General features: G+C 35.9%; 1 protein-coding gene across 1 annotated transcript; it reads right to left on the reverse strand.

Moving 5' to 3' along the window:
* Nucleotides 1-905: 905 nt before the first annotated feature.
* On the reverse strand, nucleotides 906-17,386 carry inpp1 (inositol polyphosphate-1-phosphatase). The gene is made up of 6 exons (XM_065241939.2): nucleotides 17,152-17,386; nucleotides 14,820-15,032; nucleotides 14,639-14,699; nucleotides 7,692-7,892; nucleotides 5,879-6,053; nucleotides 906-3,286 (listed from the first exon to the last, which is right to left on the reverse strand). The coding sequence occupies exons 2-6, from the start codon at nucleotides 15,021-15,023 to the stop codon at nucleotides 2,794-2,796; spliced, it is 1,134 nt and encodes a 377-aa protein (XP_065098011.1). The 5' UTR covers nucleotides 15,024-15,032; nucleotides 17,152-17,386; the 3' UTR covers nucleotides 906-2,793.
* Between the last annotated feature and the right edge of the window lie 7,969 nt (nucleotides 17,387-25,355).

The following is a 25,355-nucleotide window of genomic DNA, read 5'->3' on the forward strand; positions in this document are numbered from 1 at the left end:
TAGCATTAGAACTATTCAGATTACAATCCTAAAGACAAACTGTTAGTACTGCTGATATATAGAAAATCTGAGAGTGCTATGAATCATTTGATACAGCTGCTGTACTTTTATTTTGTAATATTACCATATATCTTATATATTTCATCCACTATATTTGAGTTTGTACATTTATTACACTTAACTACTTACTGTAGTATTTACTGTAAAGCTGCTTTGAATGCAAAAAAGGGAAAAACACTTCAGTGCTACTTTGTGGAAGAACTGAAATCCAAATTAGACAATGGGGGAGTGGTTGGAGCAATATTTCTGGATCTGAAGAAAGCTTTTGACAACATAAACCACAATGTCTTAGTTTCTAAACTGTCCAGTCATAACATCTCAACTGACACAATTAAGTGGTTTGCATCAGATGAGAAGGAAGGATTGCACTAAAATTAATGGCACATTATCCAAAGAAAATATTTCTTCAGTAGGGGTGGCTCAAGGTTCAATCCTAGGCCCACTATTGTTTCGTATGTATATTAATGATCTTCCTTCTGTATGTCCCGGCATTAACATCCAAATGTTTGCCGATGACACAGTCATCTATGTTCATGCAAAGACAAAACAACAGGCGGCATACAAACTCACAACAGCAATTAATAAAATAGTCAATTGGCTGGATTACTCGTGTTTAACATTAAACACTTCAAAAACAGTTTGCATGTATTTTTCTTCACGAAAAAACACTACGCAACATCCTGACATAGTTGTTAAGGGTCAAAAATTACAGGTAGTAGATGATTTTAAATATTTAGGGGTCATTGTTGACTCAAATTTGACTTTTAAAAAACATATCAAAAAAGTAAATAGAACAATTAAAAGGAATCTCTTCAATTTTAAGTTGATTAATAATCAGATGAAAACAGAGGCAGCTAAACTTTATTTTCATTCTATGATTTTTTTTAACACACATATCATATTGCTTGACCACCTGGTTCCAAGCAAATGCAACCATTATGTCATTAATGCATAAAGTATATAAACAAGCACAGTTATCATCATTGCACTATCATACAGAAATATGGTTTATTAACTTTAGACAACTTTCTTTTTTTCCAATACTTGTTTATTCTTTAAAATTATAAATAATCTTGCACCACCACCTCTTAAACAATTTGTGAGCTTGCGTGGACCTACAAGTAACATTAGGACCACAAGAGCATCACTTTGGCGGGATTGCACACGTGTGTTTAGGCATTTCACCTTTGGCCAAACCGCTTTCTCGGTGAAAACATCAGGGTTGTGGAATAGCATTCCTGTTAGTATTAGACAAAGCGCTACACTCACCACCTTTAAATTAGGCCTTAAGAAATGGTTGAAAGCAAACCAGCATTGTGAACATTTTTAGTCATTGATTCCTGTTTCTGTGTTTATTTGTTTTGTTATTTATTTTTTATTTTATGAATTATTTAGTTTAAAATTGTATTGCTATTATAATTTTTTTTTTTAACTTTTTTTTTTACTTATAACATCAACTGCTGTCCAGGGACAACAGATGTAAATTAGCCTTGTGGCTATAATCTGGTCCAATTACATATTGTGCATTGTTCCTGTCAAATAAACGTAAATAAATAAATAAATAAACTTTGGCGGTGCCTCTAGGGGTAAGTGTGTCTGAATGTGAATATCAAATTCAACCAATGATGAGGCTTAACAACAAAGACTGGGTGACGCGGGAGCCAGGAAGTATATCGCTATCTGAAATATTGCCAAAGACGGCGTTACAGGGATGCATGAAGTATGGCAAGGGAGACGCAGCGTCTCGTTCCCTTCTCAGGGAACAACAGTTACATACGTAACCCGAGACATTTTCATTTGTCAAACACAAGTATGCAAAAAAGTATACAGAAGAAGTATTTAAAGTGAACAGTTAAGCACATGTGCTTAAAAAGTCTAGATTATATTATCCTACACTCCACACTGAATAATTTTTATTTTTTCCCAGAAAACTTCTTGCATAAAATAGATTCAAGCACTTTCAATGACCTGTATCTATGTATGTATATTTTAAAAAGCTTCCCAGGGCCTTGAATTTTTTCCTCCAGATTCACAAACTTTTAAAGATTTCAAGGACCCGTGGGAACCCTGAATATAATCGTTTTGCAAACCTAAAGGTGAAGATATTTTGACAATTTGAATCATTCAAATTGGGATTCAGTAATTAAGCTGAATTCCTGTGACAGGTAACGTCTGCTTTTACTGTTTGTGCTCAGAATGAATGAGTAGCAAACATGGCATATATTTATTCGAGTAAAAGGGCATAAGGGGGTGCAAATCGTTTAAAAAAGTATTTTGGCAAATTCCATGTGGTGAGCTTTAAACAGCATTTGGTACTGGCGAGTCTTAAACACTTCTGTAAAGTTAAAGATTGTTTTTACTTTAATGTTACCACAATCTTATGAATTGTCAGTGCCTTGTTTAATATACATATATATATATATAAATATATAATCTACACCTGTCAGTTTCAGGCTTTTCTCATGTAATAGTACATCTTTGACACATAATTGCTACACAAAATGTCTTAAAGCTGCAACAGTAACATTACACTGAGACAAAACGGTTCCATAGTAAATAAATAGAAGTCCACCTGCTAAAAGTATTTTGCTATATTCTGATTATGTAAAGATAAAGCTTTAAAATTATAGATTTAAATTAAAAATGACAAATATGTCTACTCGATAAAAGACAAAAGATTACATAAAAACAAACTTGCCAAGCACCAGACTCTCAATATAAGATACATTTTCCTTATATCTTTCCAGCAAGTGCCGCTGCAGCTTTATCAATCACACTCGAGTCCAAATATGCGATGATTCCTCCTCGATTTGCCCATCTGTCCACACCTTCACTTCCAAGTTGGGCCTCATGATAGGTCAGTTCAGGTCGGGGCCCATCGTTACTGTTCACGTAATAGCGAACGCACTCGTTCAGGTCTGATACCCCACCGCCCATAGCTCGCAGCAGCGCATGAGGTGCGCAAGAGTCCCACTTGTAAGTAGTGCCCTCTGACAGCACATACATATCCACTAAACCCTGGATGACACACAGGATCTTATAGCCCGCACCAGACGCATACATCAGCGTACTGTTGGGAAGCGATGCCAGGGCGTCCTTCACCGCTTGTTTTTCACTGGAGCTCAACAGCACAGACAGATGATCTCTCTTCTGCAGACTGCGCTGTGTGAACGAGCAAGCATTCACATCGCCGTATGAAACACCCCAGAAGTGCTGTCCTGTCCATCTACAATCACAACAAATAGACATTTATACATTCATCACTGACTAATATAATACATTGTTAACGTGTTTATATTCGCGAATGTAAATTACAAGATTTATTTGAAATTATTTATCACTTTAGATTTTAGACTATCTATCAAAATATGACCAAAAGCATAGTTTAAGTGATATACTGTATATATAAATATACACAGATGCAAGTATGTATTTAAGAAACGTGTGTTTGTGTGTGCGTGGCATGTATCAATCTTTAATTTATATATACCCAATAATTACACAAGACACTGAAATATATTATCCAAACACTAGGGATGGGCATTCGATTAAATTTTTTTAGTCGATCGTCGGGAGAATTAACGATCGACTATCGATTAATCATTAATATTTTTATCATAAAAATAATTATTTAACTTTTATAATTCAAAAATGTTGAATACAAAAATACAGCGTGTTTTCCTCCATGAGACCTTTATTACAAGATCAACTTGTGGCAAACAGTTAAACTACATTTAGTTAGACAAATGGAACATATATGCTCTTGAATATGCGGTGCTCTAAAGCAGCGGAACCTGCAGCTGCGAGCCGCATTCTTAAACAGAGACTTCATTTGTTCCAAAAAATCATGACCTCTTCATTATTATTATTTTTAAATCAAAACAGAAGGTCACAGATAACGGAGTATGGGGTCAAATATTGCACCCTGGTGGTAAAATGTTGAATTGCTGCCACACAGTGAAATTCATTTAATTGCTTCAAGACACACGCTACGCTAGGCAACGCAACCTGCATTAGATAAAAAAAGTATTCGATTAATCAATAACAAATTAAAGTCATCTACTAAATTCTTAACGATCAATTATCGATCGTCGATTAATCATGCCCATCCCTACCAAACACAAACTTTTATTTTGTATGCGATTAATCTTTTGACAGCCCTATTGAAAACCGGATTGCTTTTGTTGCGTAGACGCTCATGCGGTCAAAAAAGTTCAAGCAGCCACAAAATGCCACCTACTCTCCACCTATTGATCTAATAATGAGATGTACTGAGCACAATGTTTTAACATCAGACCTGAGTTTTAGTGCAAACTCACAGTCTTTAAGCTTTTATTGATAAAACTGAAGGGGCTGCTCTCCACCTCTTTCATAAGTTTCATTAAGCGAGTGTGTAAAAGTTGCTTGAGTTTATTTCATCAAAGAGAGAAAGCTTTTACATATACACGTACACGCATGCTCTTTTGTGATCTCATCATAAACAAAAATGCATCCGCATGGTCTCTTCACAGATAATAATCAAACTTTAGATTCTGCGGAAAAATACTACGAAGTTCAGAGGGCGTATTACAGAAATTAGGATTCATATTACAGAAGCAAATCTTAAAAGGGGGGGGGGGGGTCAATGGTATTTCAAGCATTCTGACTTATTAACACAGTTATATAGTTGTTTCCTCATGCTTAACGTAGGCAAAGTGTCAAAAAAGCAGTTGGGCGTGTTACAGAGTATTTCTGTGCCAAATGCACTTCGCCAGGGTTTGTACAAGTTTCTGAAAGTTTTTTTCGATTATAAGTTCAGCTGACGTTTCAGGGGTTTCTATACGTATCACTTCTTTATATGGGCACTTCCCCCGGAAAACCCCGCCCACCCAATCAATCAGTGGGAGACGCTAGAGCTTGCAAACATCATATCATGCCACATAGCTTTGTTTAATTTCAAAACTCAACAATGGCACGAAAGAAGAAGTGTTTTTTTTGGATGTGAAAGAAATCCAAAAGAAGATAGCCAGCCTTATGAAAACATATATATAGTTTATTATCCGGGGTAGCAGCGGAGTTTTGCGTGTGTGTTTGATGCGCTGGATTTTCCCAACCGGGTCATGAGTTGCTTGCGGTAAGTAAGACTTCTGTCTTATGTTGGAAATAAGCGCATGCATGACTCGTACTCGCTCCTCCCGCGGTAGTAACTCCTCCTTCTTCATTTTTTCCAACGTTATCGGAAATATTCGGTACAGCTAATCTTTCTTTTATAAATCTGATTAAACTAAAGACTCTTCGGAGATATAAGGGATGTAATACTACTCTATAGGTTCTCCAGATTAACATCAGAAATGCAGAAACAGCATGTGTTACGTGAGCTAAGATGATTTAGGATTCCAATTTTATTTCACCAAGTCTTATCTCATCTCTAGTTAGGAAATCTTAAATCGCTTAATCATGTTCGACTACCAACTTTTAGGTCTGTTACCAAGCAACCAATAATGCGTGAGCTGCTGCTACAGTAAACAAAAAAAAATTCTAATGAATTCATTGTAATCAAAGTCTGTGTTTATGCGCTGCACATCATTTGTGAGTTACCATTAAATTTAAACATTTATCATTTAGTGTAAAAAATTTAATGGGAGAAATGGAAGTGATGTGGTGGCCATTGTGAAGGTAAAAAAATTACTTTATGCAATTTCTAAATGCAGAACACCTGCAAGACCTGAAAGAGATCAAGCCTCAGCCAAGTAAGAAAAAGTAACTTAAATGTAACGTTAAGTATGTAGTTACTTTATTGGGGAGTACATAATTTTTTGTTTGATGCTATGACTCTTACCTTTGAGCCATGGGGTCTTTACACTTGAATGGCTGGTTTATAACACCCATGACTGGTTGGCCAGTGGCTCGTAGGTAAACTCCAATCAAAACCAGTGCACAGGGGAGTCCAGATGGACAAAAGCCTTCATCTGGCTCCTCTTCATCCTTCCCCTCAATGTACTGACTCGTCCCATCTGCCCAGAGGAAAGAAACAATAAATTTTCAGAGGGCTTATAACCCAATTCCTACATAAATATGTTAAATGCATTTAAAATGCCAAGCTTTATATTTCATACATGACTCTTCTGTTTGTTTACATTGTTTTCTCAAGAATATTTCCTGTACATCATTGCTGTCTGGCGGAAACCTCCACTATTGGGCATTTTAGTCTAAAGTCACATCCAGCCCCCAAGAGAACAATGTTTGACCTGCTAAACTCAAATATAATGTTCAAGGATTATGATGACAAAAGCCCCAACGTTAAAGCCCCCATAACACACGCCGTTTCTGCTCATCTAAAGAAATTTTGAGTACCTAGAGTAGTATTACATCCTTCAAATCTCAGAAGTCTATGTACATCACGTAGAAGTCTAATTAACATCACATTAAATTATTAAATGATGCTTTGGCCACACAAAAATTCATTTTGCAAACACAAAAAAAAATTAAATGCTGGAAAAATCCAGCTGTAATGCCGTTACAATTACTGTAGCACAGGGTAACATGATATTATTGTAAAATTTGCTAGGTAAAAATATAGCTCATGCATCAACATTGGAGGTATGGATTTAGCATAGTTCTGTACTCGCATGCTATTGCATGCACACATGTGCACGCACACACACACACACACACACACACACACACGCACGCACGCACGCACGCACGCACGCACGCACGCACGCACGCACGCACGCATAACATTTTTGATGTGGCTGCATGCAGAACTTGCTCTTAAAGTGACAGTACTGTGAACCTGCTGTCTGTGTCATTAATGTTAACAAAACAAAGAGAAAATCACTTTGTAGCGTCGAAAAATATTCATGATATTAAATATAAACAGGGAAGACATTGTTCTTATTTCATTAATGACTGTTCACTTGTTTAACAATGTTTGAGGCTAGTATTTTAATGTGTACAAACAAAACAAAAATGCTCTTTAAGTATGAAAATCAAAGTTTTATTTGCACCGATCCAATGTCCTCTGATCCAATCTGTGACTGGAATTAATATGAAAAGTTGCATGGAAATCCAGATTTTTTCTTTATTAAAAAACAAAAGCATCAAAAAGCAATAGCAGAGCAAACATTGTGGTCAGTGGCCCTTCACTTTGTGTTGTTTTTTAAATTTGGCCCGTGGTGAAAACTACTCGAGGAACCCTGATCTAAATCATTGCCATTGGCCCCCAATTTACATCCGTCTGTCGGTTTCGCAAATATTAAACAAATGAGATCGTGAGAAAACCTGGAAACTTTAATTGTGGTTAAACATTGAAACCTCACCCCTCCCCACAGTGAATGGAGTGCCACACACATTTTAAACATACTTTACTAGCCTATGCTTCACAGTGTATGTACTGAATTTGGTCTTTTAATATTGCTGCATTAAGCCCCATTCAGTGTTTACATTTTGCCATAACAGATCTCTTTTAATGTAAAGGATTTTTTAACGTTTAAATGGTTTTTATTCACTGTTGCTGCAGTAACAGACATTTTGGTTAACTACCTGCTGTATTCAAGACATATTCTAATAATTCACACAAAAGTTGTATTTTTTCTTTCATTGACCCATAATGCATATAAACCAAAGCTGAATGAAAACATGATTCTTACCAATAGGATCAATCCAGATGGCCACATCATCAGGGTTAAGTGATATCTGCAGAGATTCTGCTTTCTCATCTCTGAGCTGAAGCTTCTGGTGGATGGCGTTGGTTAAGAGAGACGCTGCAGTCTGATCACCATCCAGAACTTTAGCCAGCAGAGCCATCGTGTCCTCTTCTTTAGCACATACTGTTACAGTAACACTCTCACCTGAAGAAACAACACAGTCAAATTACTCTGTCTGTCTCGCAATCCAGAGGTTTTTCTTTAAATGTACAAGTGCAGATTATTTCCAACTCGACCCAATGTGCTCGATTGCTCGGGGTTGAGGTCCGGGGCCAGTAAGAAAAATGATGTAAATCTCGATGATGGCTTTATTCTATGGTTTATGGAGCATAATGATGACTTTGTAGATACAGAGGTGGCCATCAAGAGCCACAAGACAAAAAAGCCTTGTTTTACTTTCTACATGAACACATTTATCCAGCTCTTTCAAATGAACACCGATATTTATCTGTAATCAACTATATCTCAACTCCTCCATACCCTGAATTAGAGCTGCAAAATGTCTGCAATTCTGAGCTGCAATTCTGAATCTAAAATTCAGAATGTTAAATTTAAGGCCTTAAAAAGTCTTAAAAACACCCAGATTTTTATCCCAGGTCTTAAATTTAATTAACCCAAGTCTTAAATTTCTTACCTCTGTTTAGTCCCGAAAAGCGTTGTCCGCAGAATATAAAATAGTAATTTAAAACGCTGAAGAACTAACTTAATCAGTGGCGGAGGCAGAAAGTGTATGATGGTGGGTGTCTAAAAAGAAACGTTCCGCACTTTGTCATAATCCACGCAAATCGTGCCATGAGCTATATTTCAGGTGTTGTGATCTGACTGTATACTGTGGGTTTGGCGAGAAACAATCCTTAAATTTAGTTTTGTATAAGCAAAAATCTTTTTCGGGGTAATTTATAAGCCCGTGGCTTACCTGAGCATTTGCCAGGTTCTGAAACATAGAGGACACAAAAATCAATGCTGCTTTATTGAAAATCAACTTAAACAGTCGGGCCGTCGAGTCACGAGCCACCAACAGCGTGTCAACTTTAGTGTTACACAGTTTAATATTTTAGACTTTAATATTGCTCTCTGCTGCGATGCACTTGAACCTAACGCGCTTTCCCTTCAGCTCTCCACAAACAGCAGCGATTGGCAGACGGAAAGCAAGAAAGTACCGTAATAAACCATATATTTCAAAAAAGTGCAATTGTCTTCTTTTAGGAACAATTCAAACTTTTTGATGGCGCAAATGCTTCAGGAGTTACGGTTAAATGAACAGCGGTAGAATCAGAGCCCTTTCGCATAGGCAGGCTGCTGCATACGGCATCGCCTGGTTTATTTAACTGAGCATTACATTCGCAAGTCATAAGCATATTACAACAATTAACAATTAACTAAGAATAATAATTAATATTTTAAAGTTAATATTCTGAAATAAGACAGTTTGTATGACGTATCCATCTTAGAAATGCGACCCTTCGGAGGCTACAGCCTTCGGATTGAGAAACGGTCTTAACGTATCTAACGTTAGCAACACATATCAAACAGCCTTTTAATGGTAAATTTCATTTTCTTAATGCAGATTTATCCGTTATTGTGTAATTAGAGAGGCTATTAAACCTGATGGCTGTATACAGTGCATATTTATGCATAAAACTTATGGGTGGAGTGTTTTTTTGGCTCTGTGATTCTGTATTCAATTAAATGCAATACATTAATTTATTAATAACTTGTATTAATAAAATGCATTTATTAATGCTTTTAGGGATTAATAATAATTGAAAGTGATCTTTTGTTCTTTGTATATTTATAAACAGGCACAAAATAGCACACAGTCAGTTGTACATTAAACATTATGGGGTGGTTTCCTGGGCAGGGATTAGCTTAAACCAGGACTAGGCCTTAGTTTAATTATGACATATAACTAGTTTTAATAAACATGCCTTATTAAAACCATTACTTGTGGGCATTTTGATGTATTTTAAGATATGTCAGTGCAAATTGTTTTCAAGCTTGGAAAGCTCTTAAAACTAGTCTTATCCCTGTCTGGGAAACCTCCCCTATAAGCTTACGTACTAGAGAGTGTGATGCATTTTAAAGCTTTAAAGAGTAACTAAACCCTAAACCAACTTTTTTTAGTTAATGATCTGTAAGAATGATGCTTTATTAGTGCTGTTCATTGATTTTAGTAAGTTTTTTGACATTTGGATATAAAGTGTTTCAATACTGCAATATATGGTGTAAAAACGTCTGAGTGCTGCCCTCTTCAGGTTGAACGGTGGCTACTGCAGTTGAATTTTCCTATTGGATGTTGAGTCCAAAAAATGACTCGTGACGTAAGCAGGTTCAAGATCACCACGGCCTTGTTACGATCTCACCACACACTTGGTACGAGCTTAGTTCGTCCCCTCTATCTCCGTTGGGATCTGCCCACTTTTCTTGCGATTTTCAAATATTGCCAGTGGGCGGAGTCAGGCTCTGACCAGGGGTTTAGTTGCGCTTTAAAGTTGTATGAGGCAGTGTAAAACTAGGCACAAACCAGCTGCTGACCATGCAAACTGATCTAATATTTGTGGATTTTATTTGTCAAAAAACATTGTTGATAGAATTTTATAAAAATACTACTTACACATATTAGTGTGATGTATAAATATTGTAAATCAATGCATTTCTTGACTATTGATTAAGAAAAATCACAGCTCTTTGCCTCTAACTCAATGTATTTCAATGGCTCACTATGAGCCATTTTTGGGCTTCCTTTGTCAGAAGTCTCTTCCTAAAGGGCTATGGATCAAATTTGTCGGCGCCAACACTCGCGGTCTAATAGAGTTAAGCATAATGTATTTCCATGTATTTTGATTGTCTGTTTTAAAACTGCGTTCATTTTATATTTTTCTATAACTGAATCAATAAAAATAGAAAGTTTTAAGAATTTCTGAGATCATTTGAATGCTTCTAGTAATGTGTCGTGTTGGTCTTAAATTTTACTCATAATGGTCTTAAAAGGTCTTAAAAAGGTCTTAAATTTAACTTGCTGAAACCTGCAAGAACCCTGTGCAAAATATAATTTTTGTGTACTGTGTATAATAATTATTTAGATATAAATATACACAGATACAACAAATATTTACATGATTTTATATATATATATATATATATATATATATATATATATATATATATATATATATATATATATATATATATATATATATACACATACATATACATATATATATATATATATATATATATATATATATATATATATATATATACACATATATATATACACATATATACACACACACACATATACACACACACACACACATACACACACACACACACACACACACACACACACACACACACACACACACACACACACACACACACACACACGTAATAATTATAAACACTAAATATATAGATTTTTTATTAAAAGTATACATCCATGTGTATTTATATATACATAATTATTATACACAGTACATACATATATATTATGTAAACAAAAACTTTTATTCTGCAAACAATTTGTCATGATTGATCGTTTTGCAGCCCTACCCTGAATGATTTATTCACATCTATGCCACTCCTTCAATCTTTCATTACTCATCATGCAGCCACCTGCTGCAGGTTACAGTAACCACATCCGGACCACTGGCTATATCACATCTGATTTTAAAAGAGTTTGCATAACCCCAAATCCCAAATCCAAAACAAATACTACAATATTAACCCTCATCGTTTAGAGAGAGTAGAGAGAAACACTGCACTGTAAAAAATACTTTGCTGCCTTAAATTTTTTGTTACCTCAACTCAGATTTAAAAGTCATGTCAACAAAGATGAGTTGTCACAACTTATAAAATATAGTTGAGAAAAGTCAACTTAATTTTATAAGTTATAACAACTCACCTGTAGTTATAACAACTCATCTCTAGTCAAGATAAATAATAATAAGTTGAAATGACTTGTATATCCAAGTTGATTCAACAAAAAAGTTTAAGGCAGCAAAGTATTTTTTACAGTGTGTCCATCACCTTCGTTCTTTTAACTTACACTGTAGAAAAATGTAAAGAAAACGTATTGGCCATCTTCTGTCAAGACATTATCCATTAAGTAAAGGATAATGTACAGTCAGCAGGTTGTTATCGGCGAAATAAACCCCATTGGTGTTATATAAGACCCTCTGCTGTACGTCGGGTCCTGATCACACTGAAGGGGCTTATTTCATGATAACAACCTGCTGCCTGTACATTATCTCAATTATTACACAGATATTATAAGTAAGGTAAGGAATATTAAATATTGATATGAAATATTTTATTTGCTCATTTTTAATGAATGCCAACCTTCCATGAGGAAAACACATTTACTTTCGGTTTTAAGAATGTTTAAATGTTATAAACACACTTTGGTTTACTCATTTGTAAATATAATGTCATATTTATATTTAATTTTTGTGTAATATTAAACTGTACCTGTTAAAATGATTTGCAACCTTGTGTTATTAGTTTTGAGCGGTAGTTATCCGAAAAGAACGAACCTTGGTATGTTGCGACTGACCAATCAGAATCTAGCATTTTAGAGAGCCATGTAATAATTTTATAGACATTTTTGTTAACCCTAAAACATAACCCAAAAGAAGCACTAAATTCAAAATACAGGTAAAACAGCAGTAAAAAAAAAAAAAAAAAAAAAAGGAGAACTCGGTCTAAAACAATAGTCCTGTTTGTTGTCTTTACAAAAGCAGTGTTTAGTGTCTATCACTACTCAAGCTTTAAAAGTAGAAAGGCTAAAATATATTCAATTATTTTTGTGTGCTTTTCTAACTTAAAGGCACCATTACAGTTGAAACCAGATATTTACATATTTACTTCAGAAAAGAACACAAAAACTTTTATTTCTCTTCTGTCATACATTAAATCCGAGTAAACTTTTTCTTTTTTAGATTAATAAATATTAACATATGTTTTGCATTTGTTAAATGTCAGAATCGAGCGAGGGAGAATTTTTATTCTTTCATCAAAGTCAGAAGTATACATACGCTTCCTTAGTATTTGGTAGAATTGTCCCGAAACTGTTTCACTTGGGCCAAACATTTTGGGTATCCTTCCACAAGCTTTCTACAATAGTTTGCTGGAATTTTGGCCCACTCCTCTTGACAAAACTGGTGTAACTGGGTCAGGTTTGTAGGCCTTTTTGCTCGCACACGCCTTTTCAGTGCCGCCCACAAATTTTCTATGGGATTGAGATCAGGGCTTACCAATACCTTGACTTTTTTGTCATTAAGCCACTTTGTAAGTAATTTGGAAGTATGCTTAGGGTCATTGTTGTGATCATTCACAGCTGTTACTCATCAACAACCGGCAAAACCAACATCTCTCGGACTTAATTTTAAACAGTACATTGTGAAAAACGCTGTTATTATTCTCTTACATATCCGTGCATAAAATTAGGGAATATAATTACTTAATTTTAAATATATATATTTTTACAATTTTAAATAAATATTATTATTTTAAGTATTGAGTAGATTGTGGTCCCTTACGGTGTTGCGATATGTGTTTATATTTAAAACTAAAACAAACGTTTGTCTTTATAAAAGTTCTGTAACATTTCATAAAGTTTATTGAGGTGAATCATGTGTATTTCGGTTGGCGAGCTTAAAAAAGATCACGTGATTGACGGAACAGCACTTTTGGGAGTACTTTGACTCGGCGCAGTAACACCCTCCCTCTCCCATTATGAGAGGGAGAAGGGGAGCGGATTTTTCAGGTGAGTTGAAGTACTCCCAAAAGTGCTATTACGCCATACAATATAGTTCCTCTTTTAAATCCGCTTAGAAAAGCGCTACGTTTTATTTTGTACCACCAAACTTGCTCGTATAACTACTCGTCTACAGGAAAAACGTTGATGTGTTTGGTCACTTCTAACTTTATCTCTGAGTGGTACCATTGAATGAATGGGGCTAAGCTAAATGCTATCGAAGTGTCGCAGCGCGCCACAGCGCTTACGTGCACACACCAAGATGATAGAGGGATGTATCAACTCTTCTTAGTTAAGGTAATAACATATTTTAATATTGAAAATGAGTAGACTATTCCTTTAACTAATAAGCAGTTTATGTTGATTAAAACAAACTTTTTTTATTTACTGAGTTTGTATCAGCTATTATGACAACCCCTTACTGCACAATTATGCCGATCTTTATGGATTTCATAATAAACATTAAAAGCCAGAGGGGTGTGGAAACCGTGGTACAGATGGTTTAATCGGACGCTCGTGCGTTGTTGCGGTTAGGCGTCAGGAAGGAACTTAACCTCTGGTCTCTGTTTGTTTAATGGTCTGGCTAGTGGCTGAACTGAACTCTGGAACAAATACCTCATCGAAAATAACAAATGTTTTGGTTTCCTAAAGATGATGGGAGACGTCGATCATGGATCAGTGCTATGTGAAGGGAGGTTTGCAGCCGATCAGTAGTTAAGATTGAGCTAAGGTTACTGTGTAAAATTCATGTATACAGTGCCGTTTTTAAAGTGCTTTAGATATGATTTAAACTAAGGTAATCTACTTGCTGATATTTTGCTTGGTCTCAGAAATGAACTACTCTAAAATGATTTATTGTTATTGATTTTTTTGTGGAAGTTTACCGGAAGTTACATTTGTTCCACGAAAGCTGTTTGTTTATGTTGTTACTGCTGAAACTGTGGTATAAGCGTAATAATTGACTCCGGTATTATAAATTAATTGAAGACAATGCATTACCGCATTACCACGTTGGGTGTGCATTATTTTTTAATAATTCCACGGCCTGCGGTCAATTATTCCTTGTGTATTAAATGCAATAAATGAAATCAAACTTTCCCTATGACCTAGATTTTTCTGGGTAACCTACCAAGTCCATTCTCGAACGTGTTTGATTCCTCACCATGAACGAACCCATTCAACTCTGGAAACTATTAAACAAGAATAAAAAAGGGGCAACCATCGAGATGACTACAGAACAACACAAACCGAATTAAAACAAACTACAGAAATATATATTTGATATGAACTGAAGATTTATCTTTAGGCACCTGTGCACAAACGTCATGGCGAATCATTTCCTGTATGATGACATCAGCAAGAGTCTTGAAGTCCTTGATGAATTTCTTGTTTTTCTCAGCTCCCTTCTTTTCCTGTACCAAGAGTTCAAAGAGCGGCGCTTCCTGTCGACAGACTCGGGCCACGTTGGCGGCTTTTTCTGACACATTAAGAAGCAGCCGCAGTAACTCTGCCATATCTGACACCTGTTACTCACATACATATAAAACACAATGTTAGCTTGCCTTCACACATATAAAATGATCTTATTGTTATACACGTTTATCAGTAACACTTTAATATAACACCAAAGAGGTCTTTTTTCAAATTAAGGTCATGCTGGAAAAAAGCAACCAAAAATATATCTTTAAATGGGACACAGAATGATGAAGACTCATGGAAACAGACAGAAAAATCCCAATTCGTGGGGGTATATAGACTCTATCTAGAGATCTTGTATGTAATGTAATGAACATACTATTTGAAATGTAATGAACATACTATTTGGTTTAATCATTTGTCAATATAATATTATAAAAAGATATATTTATATACAACTTTTGTGTAATATTAAACTGTACCTGTCAAAATGATTTGCAGCCATGCGTTATTAGTTTCAGGTGGAGGTTAAGCAAGGGATAATTGATGACGGGCTTTAAATAATTTAAAAAATAATGCATACCAAGGTGGTAATGCGGCACAACATGAAGTGGAGTTAAAATAATTCAAAGAACTGGAGTCTTATACCACGGTTACTCAGACATTGCTCTAATGCAGGGGTGACCAACCCTGTTCCTGGAGATCTACCCTCCTGCATATTTTATTTCCAACCCAGCTTCAACACACCTCACCCTAATTTTTAGGTAGCCCTGAAATGCTTGATTGCCAGGTTCAGGTGTGTTTGATTAGGGTTGGAGCTGAACTCTGTAGGACAGTAGATCTCCAGGAACAGGGTTGGTCACCACTGCTCTAATGCTTATTTTAAGACATTTGACAGGTCAGGTGTGCGTTTATCAAAAAATAATCAACATCTGTGTAACATTTCTTAACCAACCAGAATTAAACATTCAACAGGCCTGTGGTATAATTAAGGAATAATTGACGACGGCCATTGAATTATAAGAAAATAATGCACACCCAACTTCGTGGAGTGCAGTTACACCGTATTTCAAATAATTCAAAGGACCGGAGTCAATTATTCCTCTTATACCACGATTACCACAAACATTGCTCTGGTGCATATTTTTAAGACATTTGACAAGTTAGGTGTGCGGTTATCAGAAATTAATGCATACCCACGGAACATTTCTCAGCCAATCAGAATACAGCATTCAACAGACCTGTGGTATAACTCAGAATAACAAACCTTGGAATGTCGCGACTGGCCAATTAGAATCAAGCATTTTAGAGCGCTGTGTAATAAATGAGGACATTCAAGTAGTTTTTATATACATACATTACAAAAAACACTAGTGTGCATCTTGAGACAAAACAGTGGTACTGATATATGTTAAGATATATCAGTGCAAAATGTTTTTAAATTAAGACAGCTCAAACATGTATTTTAGTCTGGGACTAGCCTTAAACCCTGTACAGAAAACTGCCCCATTGAGCTTCTGTATCAAACCTAATGATCAAATTAATGCTTTATAAACACAAGTTATTTTACCTTGGGCTTTTACAGATCCTGGGTCTGGTGCAAACACATGCAAATAGATATGCAAATGTATGTACAGTATATGACGACAACGACTGTCCCCTACATAGACCAAATATAAAATATAAATAAAAATGTTCACTTTAAGTGATGATTTACGTGGCATTCAGGGTTATTTGTCACAATGTTATGAAACATTTTATGGTAATATACAGCTTCAGAAAATACTGAATCATTTCATTAATCTGTTATAATGCCTTATGTACACTCCTAATGTTTAGACCACAAACATATATAATATTACATATGTTTGTGGTCTGAACATTAGGAGTGAACATAAGGCATTATAACAGATTCATTAAACGATTCAGTATACAAACAAACAAACAAACACGCCTTTAGATTAAGGGACTTTACATTGACTTTTGCTGTTCTTATACACAACACACACACAAACTAGTACAATGTTTAATATGAATTTCAGCTACTATCCTTGTACGTTATAGATCGTAAAACCCGAATAAACATAACTTATATAAAACATATACAGTATTTACAAACACGCGCGCGGACAAATACAAACACTGCACATAACTTTGTACACCTGCAAAGATGACAGTAAGTTAGATGATGAGATGAATGGATGATAGTTAGAATAAAGCTCATACCGCTGATATCGTTGAGTTTAGCTCTTCCTGTAGTCACACACACCCCTGATACTTCCAATGAGCGCTGATTTCAGATCAAACGGGAACGGTACACGAACGTAAACATCACCAGCGACGAATAACCGAACGATGAACGACGACGTGTGTTTTACTGCAGACGATTTATTTGAGCAACGGAAACACATTCTCGGGTTGCCAGGTCTGCGTAATAAACCCAGTCCAATGGCCAATAAAAACTAGCCCAATGACACTAGCCCAAACCCGAAAACTCAAAACAAGCCACCTCCTTAAATACTTTTTTTTTTTTTTACAATCAGTGCTTTGTATTGCACACAAATTCTTCTTTAAAACCCAATATACGGAAGTAATCATTAACATGGTCTTTTTTTAAAACATCAAATCATCATGCCTTCATTGGATAACTGATTAACAAAACACTTTCATTTACCCCTGCGGAAAAAACAACAACCCGCGGCAACACTTTTAAAGTAATTTAGCGTCACGCGACACGCGGACTTGGCAACCCCGCGCATTTCTGTCATCACTTTACGTCAATGCAGGAGGTGGAGTTTAAAGATCGTATAACTCTCGCGGCACTTTGATGCCATTTCACGATCTGTCTGCGCATGTCACTCTCTACTGAAACTCAAAATGCAGTTTACCAGAACCATTAATATCTTGTCATTAATCCCAAACAGACCGAAAAAAGAATGGCAGCAACTTTAGAAAGATCAAGAGCTGATGATACAGACCAAATTACAGCTTGTCCACAATATAATAAATAAAAATATGTTAAAAATACAATTTTAAAATTTAAATCGGTAAATTATTCACAACATAAAACACATTTTTGTCAAATTTATTTATAAAGCAATATTTAACAAGGCTATGATTAATAATTTTTGTATCTATTCAATAGAGTTCAAAGCAATAAAAAAACAAACAAAAAAGACTGTAAAAATAATTTACTGTTTTGACAAACATGTTGCATACTTGCACACACACGCACGCACGCACGCACGCACGCACGCACACACACACACACACACACACACACACACACACACACACACACACACACACACACACACGCATGTCACTCTCTACCGAAACTCAACATGCAGTTTACCGGAACCATTATATCTTGTCATTAATCCCAAACAGACAGGAAAAAGAAAGGCAGCAACATCAGAAAGATCAAGAGCTGATGATACAGACCAAATTACAGCTTGTCCACAATATAATAAATAAAAATATGTTAAAAATACAATTTTAAAATTTAAATCGGTAAATTATTCACAACATAAAACACATTTTTGTCAAATTTATTTATAAAGCAATATTTAACAAGGCTATGATTAATAATTTTTGTATCTATTCAATAGAGTTCAAAGCAATAAAAAAACAAACAAAAAAGACTGTAAAAATAATTTACTGTTTTGACAAACATGTTGCATACTTGCACACACACGCACGCACGCACGCACGCACGCACGCACGCACGCACACACACACACACACACACACACACACACACGCATGTCACTCTCTACCGAAACTCAACATGCAGTTTACCGGAACCATTATATCTTGTCATTAATCCCAAACAGACTGGAAAAAGAAAGGCAGCAACATCAGAAAGATCAAGAGCTGATACAGACCAAATTACAGCTTGTCCACAATCAAATAAATAAAAATATGTTAAAAATACCATTTTAAAATTTAAATCGGTAAATTATTCACAACATAAAACACATTTTTGTCAAATGTATTTATAAAGCAATATTTAACAAGGCTGTGATTAATAATTTTTGTATCTATTCAATAGAGTTCAAAGCAATAAAAAAACAAACAAAAAAGACTGTAAAAATAATTTACTGTTTTGACAAACATTGCATACTTGCACACACACACACACACACACGCACGCACGCACGCACGCACGCACGCACGCACGCACGCACACACACGCACACGCACACGCACGCATGTCACTCTCTACTGAAACTCAACATGCAGTTTACTGGAACCATTCATATCTTGTCATTAATCCTAAAGAAAGGCAGCAACATCAGAAAGATCAAGAGCTGAGGATACAGACCAAAATACAAGGCTGTGATTAATAATTTTTGTATATATTCAATAGAGTTCAAACGCAATACAAAAAAACCCAAATTAGACTGTAAAAGTAATTTACTAAATTAACTAAAAATATTTATTTGTTTCGACAAACATGTTGCATACTTGGCATAGGTTTGAATCTACAACATTAAATCTTGTTTTTAATCATATTTTTGCAGAATATATGTGAACCTCTACGTAGACCTCTTTACATTTAGGGGGTGACAGAAAATAATAAAAATACTCCTAGTTTTAGTTGCTGTTTTCTTCTCGAATTTCTTGATATCACATTTTCAAAACAATTACTTAAAGGGTAACTAAACCCCTGGTCAGAGCCTGACTCCACCCACTGCAATATTTGAAAAATGCAAGAAAAGTGGGCAGATCCCAACGGAGATAGAGGGGACGAACTAAGTGTGTGGTGAGATCGTAACAAGGCGTGGTGAGCTTGAACCTGCTTACGTCACGAGTTATTTCTTGGACCCAACATCCAATAGGAAAATTCAACTGCAGTAGCCACCGTTCAACCTGAAGAGGGCAGCACTCAGACGTTTTTACACCTTATTGTAGTATTGAAACACTTTATATCCAAATGTCAAAAAACTTACTAAAATCAATGAACAGCACTAATAAAGCCCCATTCTTACAGATCATTAACTAAAAAAAGTTGGTTTAGGGTTTAGTTACTCTTTAAAATAACCTTTGTTTACTTTCAAAGTTTAAGTTTTCAGAAACAGGATGAGTTTTATTCACCACACACAAAATGAGCTCTGGTTACAGACATACATACACACACATACATATATATGACAAGGAAGAAGAACATTTAAAAAATATATAATAATAGTGATTTACATCTACTTATGTACAGATTTGCATAATGTATTGTATATACAGCTATTTAAATAAATATTTGAATATATGTATAGGTAACTATGTATTAATAAAAACTATTTGCTAATATAAGATTACCTACCTTAGGTATTGTCACTGAGTACTTAAAGTGTTGTTTAACTAATTTAATTATTGGAATGTGGATTGGATACTGTTAACTTCATCAAAAACTTTTGAAGAGCAATTTAGATTGTATTTATCAATAAATAAATATTGTGACTCTTACAAAAGTATAGCCTAGAAATCTAGACGCACCCTAGCGGCCGCAAAATATATTTGCTGCCAGGGTTTAGTCTAGGCACTCACAATCATAGATATGTATATAAAGGCTAGATGGCTCGTCCGCGCTGATGGCCAATTGAGTGGAACGTCCGCATTTTGGCGGCCATCTTAGGACAGGGCGCTCGCTCACTCGTAGCATTGAGTTTTAATGATGCAGGTACTTTTAAATGACCATAACTTGCTTAATTTTTTACCGATTTTCAAACGGATTGGTTTGTTATAAACGTCAAAGATGTACCTATGACACTGAATACGTATACTAAAAATAAATAAAAAATTCATGAAACATGTTAAAGCATCCAGAATTATAGCCACGTTAATAACGTTTGTAAAAAACCAAACCGTTTGTAAATCCGTCAAGAATTCAGCAAGTTACGAGCATTTTAGTTGGCGTATGTCACTCACCTTCCGTCCACAGCAGCAGGGAGCAGCACTATGGCAGCACTGACCTAAGATGGCCGCCAAGTGACGACACAGCTGACTCCGCCTTGAGCCATCTAGCCTTTATATACATATCTATGCTCACAATACACTTAACAGCTCCAAAAACCAAAATTTGGTCAGGCCAATCACATCGTGTGTAGCGTCTGTGGGGCGGGCTTAACATGATGACGACAGAGCTGCAACGGTTCCTACTTGAAAACAGAGAATGGCTGCTGCTGCTGGCGAACAGCTATCTTTTGAAGCGGCTTTGGCCGCGACTCTGGAGGACTTAGACTTATGTTTTTCTTTGAGAGAAGAGCAAATAAACCCTACTGAAGTCCTTTTTAAGCAAGAAAGATGTGTTTGGAGTTTTGCCGAATGGTTACGGTAACTACGTCACCTTCTTCGTTGCTCTGATCCGTCATAGCGCTATCCTATTGCGTGCAGAGGCATTTTGAGGGACAACCTTATATCCCGCCCCTTGCATTGAGCCGTTTGTGTGAAGAGTTGCCAGACCTTACATCTTGATGTAGGTCTGGCTTAGCCTGGCTCCGCCCTCCTACGTGCTTCCGCTTATTTTTCATTTCGCTTCAGCAGTACGTCTGGGATTTCTCTATAGAGTTTCGTTTTCTCCTGCAAAAATCTGCAGGACCAATCAGCGAACAGATGGGGGTGGCTAAGAACGATGACGTTGAGGTCGTGCGTCAGTTTGAGTTGTAGTTCAGTAATGGCAGCGGAGAAAGACGTGAGAAAATCTATTCGGTCCGTTGTTGCAAAACTGCCGAATATACACAAGTTAAAGCCGGAGCAAGAACCAGGTTTGCTAAGTTTTGTTTGTCTGATTATTCTGACTTGTTGTTTCCGGCCGGTTTCGGTGCATGATATACGTCACGACCACACGTTAGCGATTGGCTTTGGCAGATCCTGAGTAACTCTGGGCAGATCCAATAGTTTTAAACTTCAACAATGGACCCTCCTTAACGGAAGTAACGCTTTGCTATGGAGCGTGGCCAGACTCTCTGTACAAATGAAATGAATGTACGAGAGTCTGGTTATACCAGGCTAGGTCTGGCTAACCAGGCTAACAAAAGTAATCTATGCTGAGTGACATGAAAAATGCATTCATGCTCATTGACACACGCACGCACGCACGTCGCACGCACACACACACACACACGCACGCACACACATTCTGGTTTCCATGTTTTGTGGGGACATTCCATAGACGTAATGCATTTTATACCATACAAACTGTATATACTATTCCCTTAACCTACCCCATTTCCTAACCCCAACCATCACAGAAACCCTTCTCATACACATTTTCAAGAAACATAATTTTGTTTGATTTATAAGCTTGTTTCCTCATGGGGACCTCAAAATGTCCCCACAAGGTCACAAAAATACTGGTATTCCTATCTTTGTGGGGACAATTGGTCCCCACAATTATGAGGTGTGGCTTATGCATCTGCTTTGCAAACTAAGCAATCAGTCGTGCCGATGGTCGCGTACTTTTCCGTGAGCAGACGTCGTGATCAATGAACGTGTGATACTACGTACGTGTGAAGATACGTACGTCCGGGCCAATTTTTTTTATTATAATTATATGTTAAAAGCTGTTACACTTTTAATGACAAATAAGTTAAAATAATCAGTTGAGAAATATCTTACCCAAAGGCAAATTTATTTAATAGTATAGCAACACATGGCATAAACAGTACAATCTTACAGATTCTCTTCACGTATTAAGTCACATGATGTAAATGAAAAAATGCCTTGCATAAAATCAGTGTATGGCCTCTGTTATGTGTTGTCTATAAAGTATTTATTGTCCAATTTCTTTACATAATCCATTGTTTGGCACTGACAAAACAAGGTGGATCACAGCGCCACCTTGTGGCTATTAAAAGTCAATTTATTTGTGTAGCAGCATTAAACACAACATTGTTCACCAATGTGCTGTTCGGCTTACACAATAAAATTAATATAAAAATAAAAACAGTAAAAAGAATAATTTAAACCATACATCATCATCATTTAAAAACAATAAGATATCTAGATTTAAAGTGTATTTACCAAATAGAGGAAAAACTTCATACCTGAAAGACATCAAAGATGTACTTACTCATTGAAGAACAATAGGGTCCTTGCACCTCGGTGCTTGGCCCCTATTAACTTGATTCAGGGGAAAAATCATTTTGTTTATAGCCTTTGTGGTTTAAGGGTCATTAACAGACATACAAATACTTTAAAGTAGGCCTACCAAATCTTACCCAAACATTACAGTAGACCTACACAACAGAAATTTGATTACTGTACTATACGTTAAACTCACTTTGCACTCCTTTTAAATCATGATTGTCCTACTTATTTGTACACATTTTTACTGTATTTTACAAAACAAAAAGGCACAGTCAATGTTCCCCAAATATGTTCCTGAAGGCACACCAAACACTACATATTTTCCAGCACTTCTAACCTCATCCCAATCAACTCATCACATCTTCAGAATAATATTAAATACATTTACACAATATTAAATAATATTAAATACGAAACAACCTTTTTTCTTTTTAGGTTTCTTCTGTTTTAGACCTACCTATTTCACTACCACCTTAACCATCTTCCACTTTATATGGAAATATTGTATATATCCAGCTTTGGGTAGATTACATAAGAATTGTAATCAGTTACTAATTACAAACTACATGCCAAAATTTGTAGTCAGTAACCTAATCTGTTAGATTACACATTTTGTGTTATGTAATATGAGTACTTTTTTATTACATCTACATTTGACCTATGTTTATTTGATATCACATATTTAAGTAGGATAGTATTGTACTATTTTGACACAGCACAAAGAGCAAGAAAATATATGCCAATTTTAAACAAGACATGTTTGTAAGTGCATTTGACATGTATGCAAAAATAAACAAACATCATATCAGCCATAAAATATGTATTTAGATCAGATTTCACCACAGTTAACACCACGTTGCAAGCACAATTTGTTAGAAAACATCAATGATGGGAATGACTCAATGAAACTTTACAATGCTTTATATACAGTATGTGAAGATTAATAGAATACACATATATTTTAAAATGTAATGTAATTTAAATACAAGTTCTTGATTTTTGGGATCTGATTACATGTACTACCCTCTATATATATACATATACTGCTCAAAAAATTAAGAAAATCATCACAGCTTTACACCAAGTCAGATAACCTTCAGGAATATCAATCAACCCCGGTACGGAAGCACAAGTGATTGTAAAACTTTATACATATTTTGGTGCAAATAAAATTGAAAACAGATACATTGGACAGGCAACAGCAAGAGTGGTTTAGGGAGGAGGAGGACCATTCTCAGAGGGTCTCACAGACCTCTACGTGCTATGAAACATCGAGATTAAATCTTCAGATCTATTGTCAGATGTTATGCTGGTGCAGTGTAGAGACCTCCTGATACATAATGCACCTCATTTGGCCAGAGTCTGTAGGCAGTTTCTAGACGATGAAGGCATTGATGCCATTGACTGGCCTTCACATTCTCCAGACCCTAATCCAACCGAGAACCTCTGGGATCTCATGTATCTGAAGCCATCAAGTAGCACCATATAGACAGGAGCTCACTTATGGGCTGATCCAGGTCTAGGAGGAGATACACCATGTGCCATCAGGAGAAATTCAGTAATTCCTGTCCTAAATATGTTTATGATTTTGGCTTTCACTGACTATTGTCACACTATTTTGTTTTCACAACATTAGGCAACATATTAAAGTGAAGAGTTTATCTATATTCTATATAAACAAACAAACAAACACATTTTTCATTATTTGCTAGTGTCTACTAGTGGTTTTACAGCCCTCAAAAGTGAATGAAAACTAAACCTTTTAAATAGTAGGCCTACATAGTTTGATATTCATTCTTAATGCATGAATGTTTTATTAAGCACTTGTTTGTTTGCATCTTTTCAAACTTCTTCAAAATATCTCGAATTAAGAACTCAATAAGTAAAGATGATGATAGTATTTAATATCCGGACGTTCAACCGCACGTACGTTATGACGTCTGACGCCTGAATACTATGGGATTTTAGCCAGACGGCAGGTGAGCGTATACACGTTTGTTAGTGAGTTGCAAAACTTGCACAAATCACACCTCATACACAATGTGATAATTACACACACACGCACGCACGCACGCACGCACGCACGCACGCACGCACGCACGCACACACACACACACACACACACACACACACACACACACACACACACAAAGGGGGAAATCGGTGTCCATGAACACGAATAAATAAATCAAATATTTTATGACAAAATGCTTTCTTGAGATAGGGTTTACCCAGTCAGCATACATTTGACCAGCACAAACAACGTGTTTCGTCTTAAAATTATGAAACTTAAAGGAAAATAATATGCGTGACAGATTATGTGAATGTTTTGGCAGTAAGTG

Source organism: Paramisgurnus dabryanus, chromosome 14 (genome assembly GCF_030506205.2).
Source record: "Paramisgurnus dabryanus chromosome 14, PD_genome_1.1, whole genome shotgun sequence".
Classification (NCBI taxonomy): domain Eukaryota; kingdom Metazoa; phylum Chordata; class Actinopteri; order Cypriniformes; family Cobitidae; genus Paramisgurnus; species Paramisgurnus dabryanus.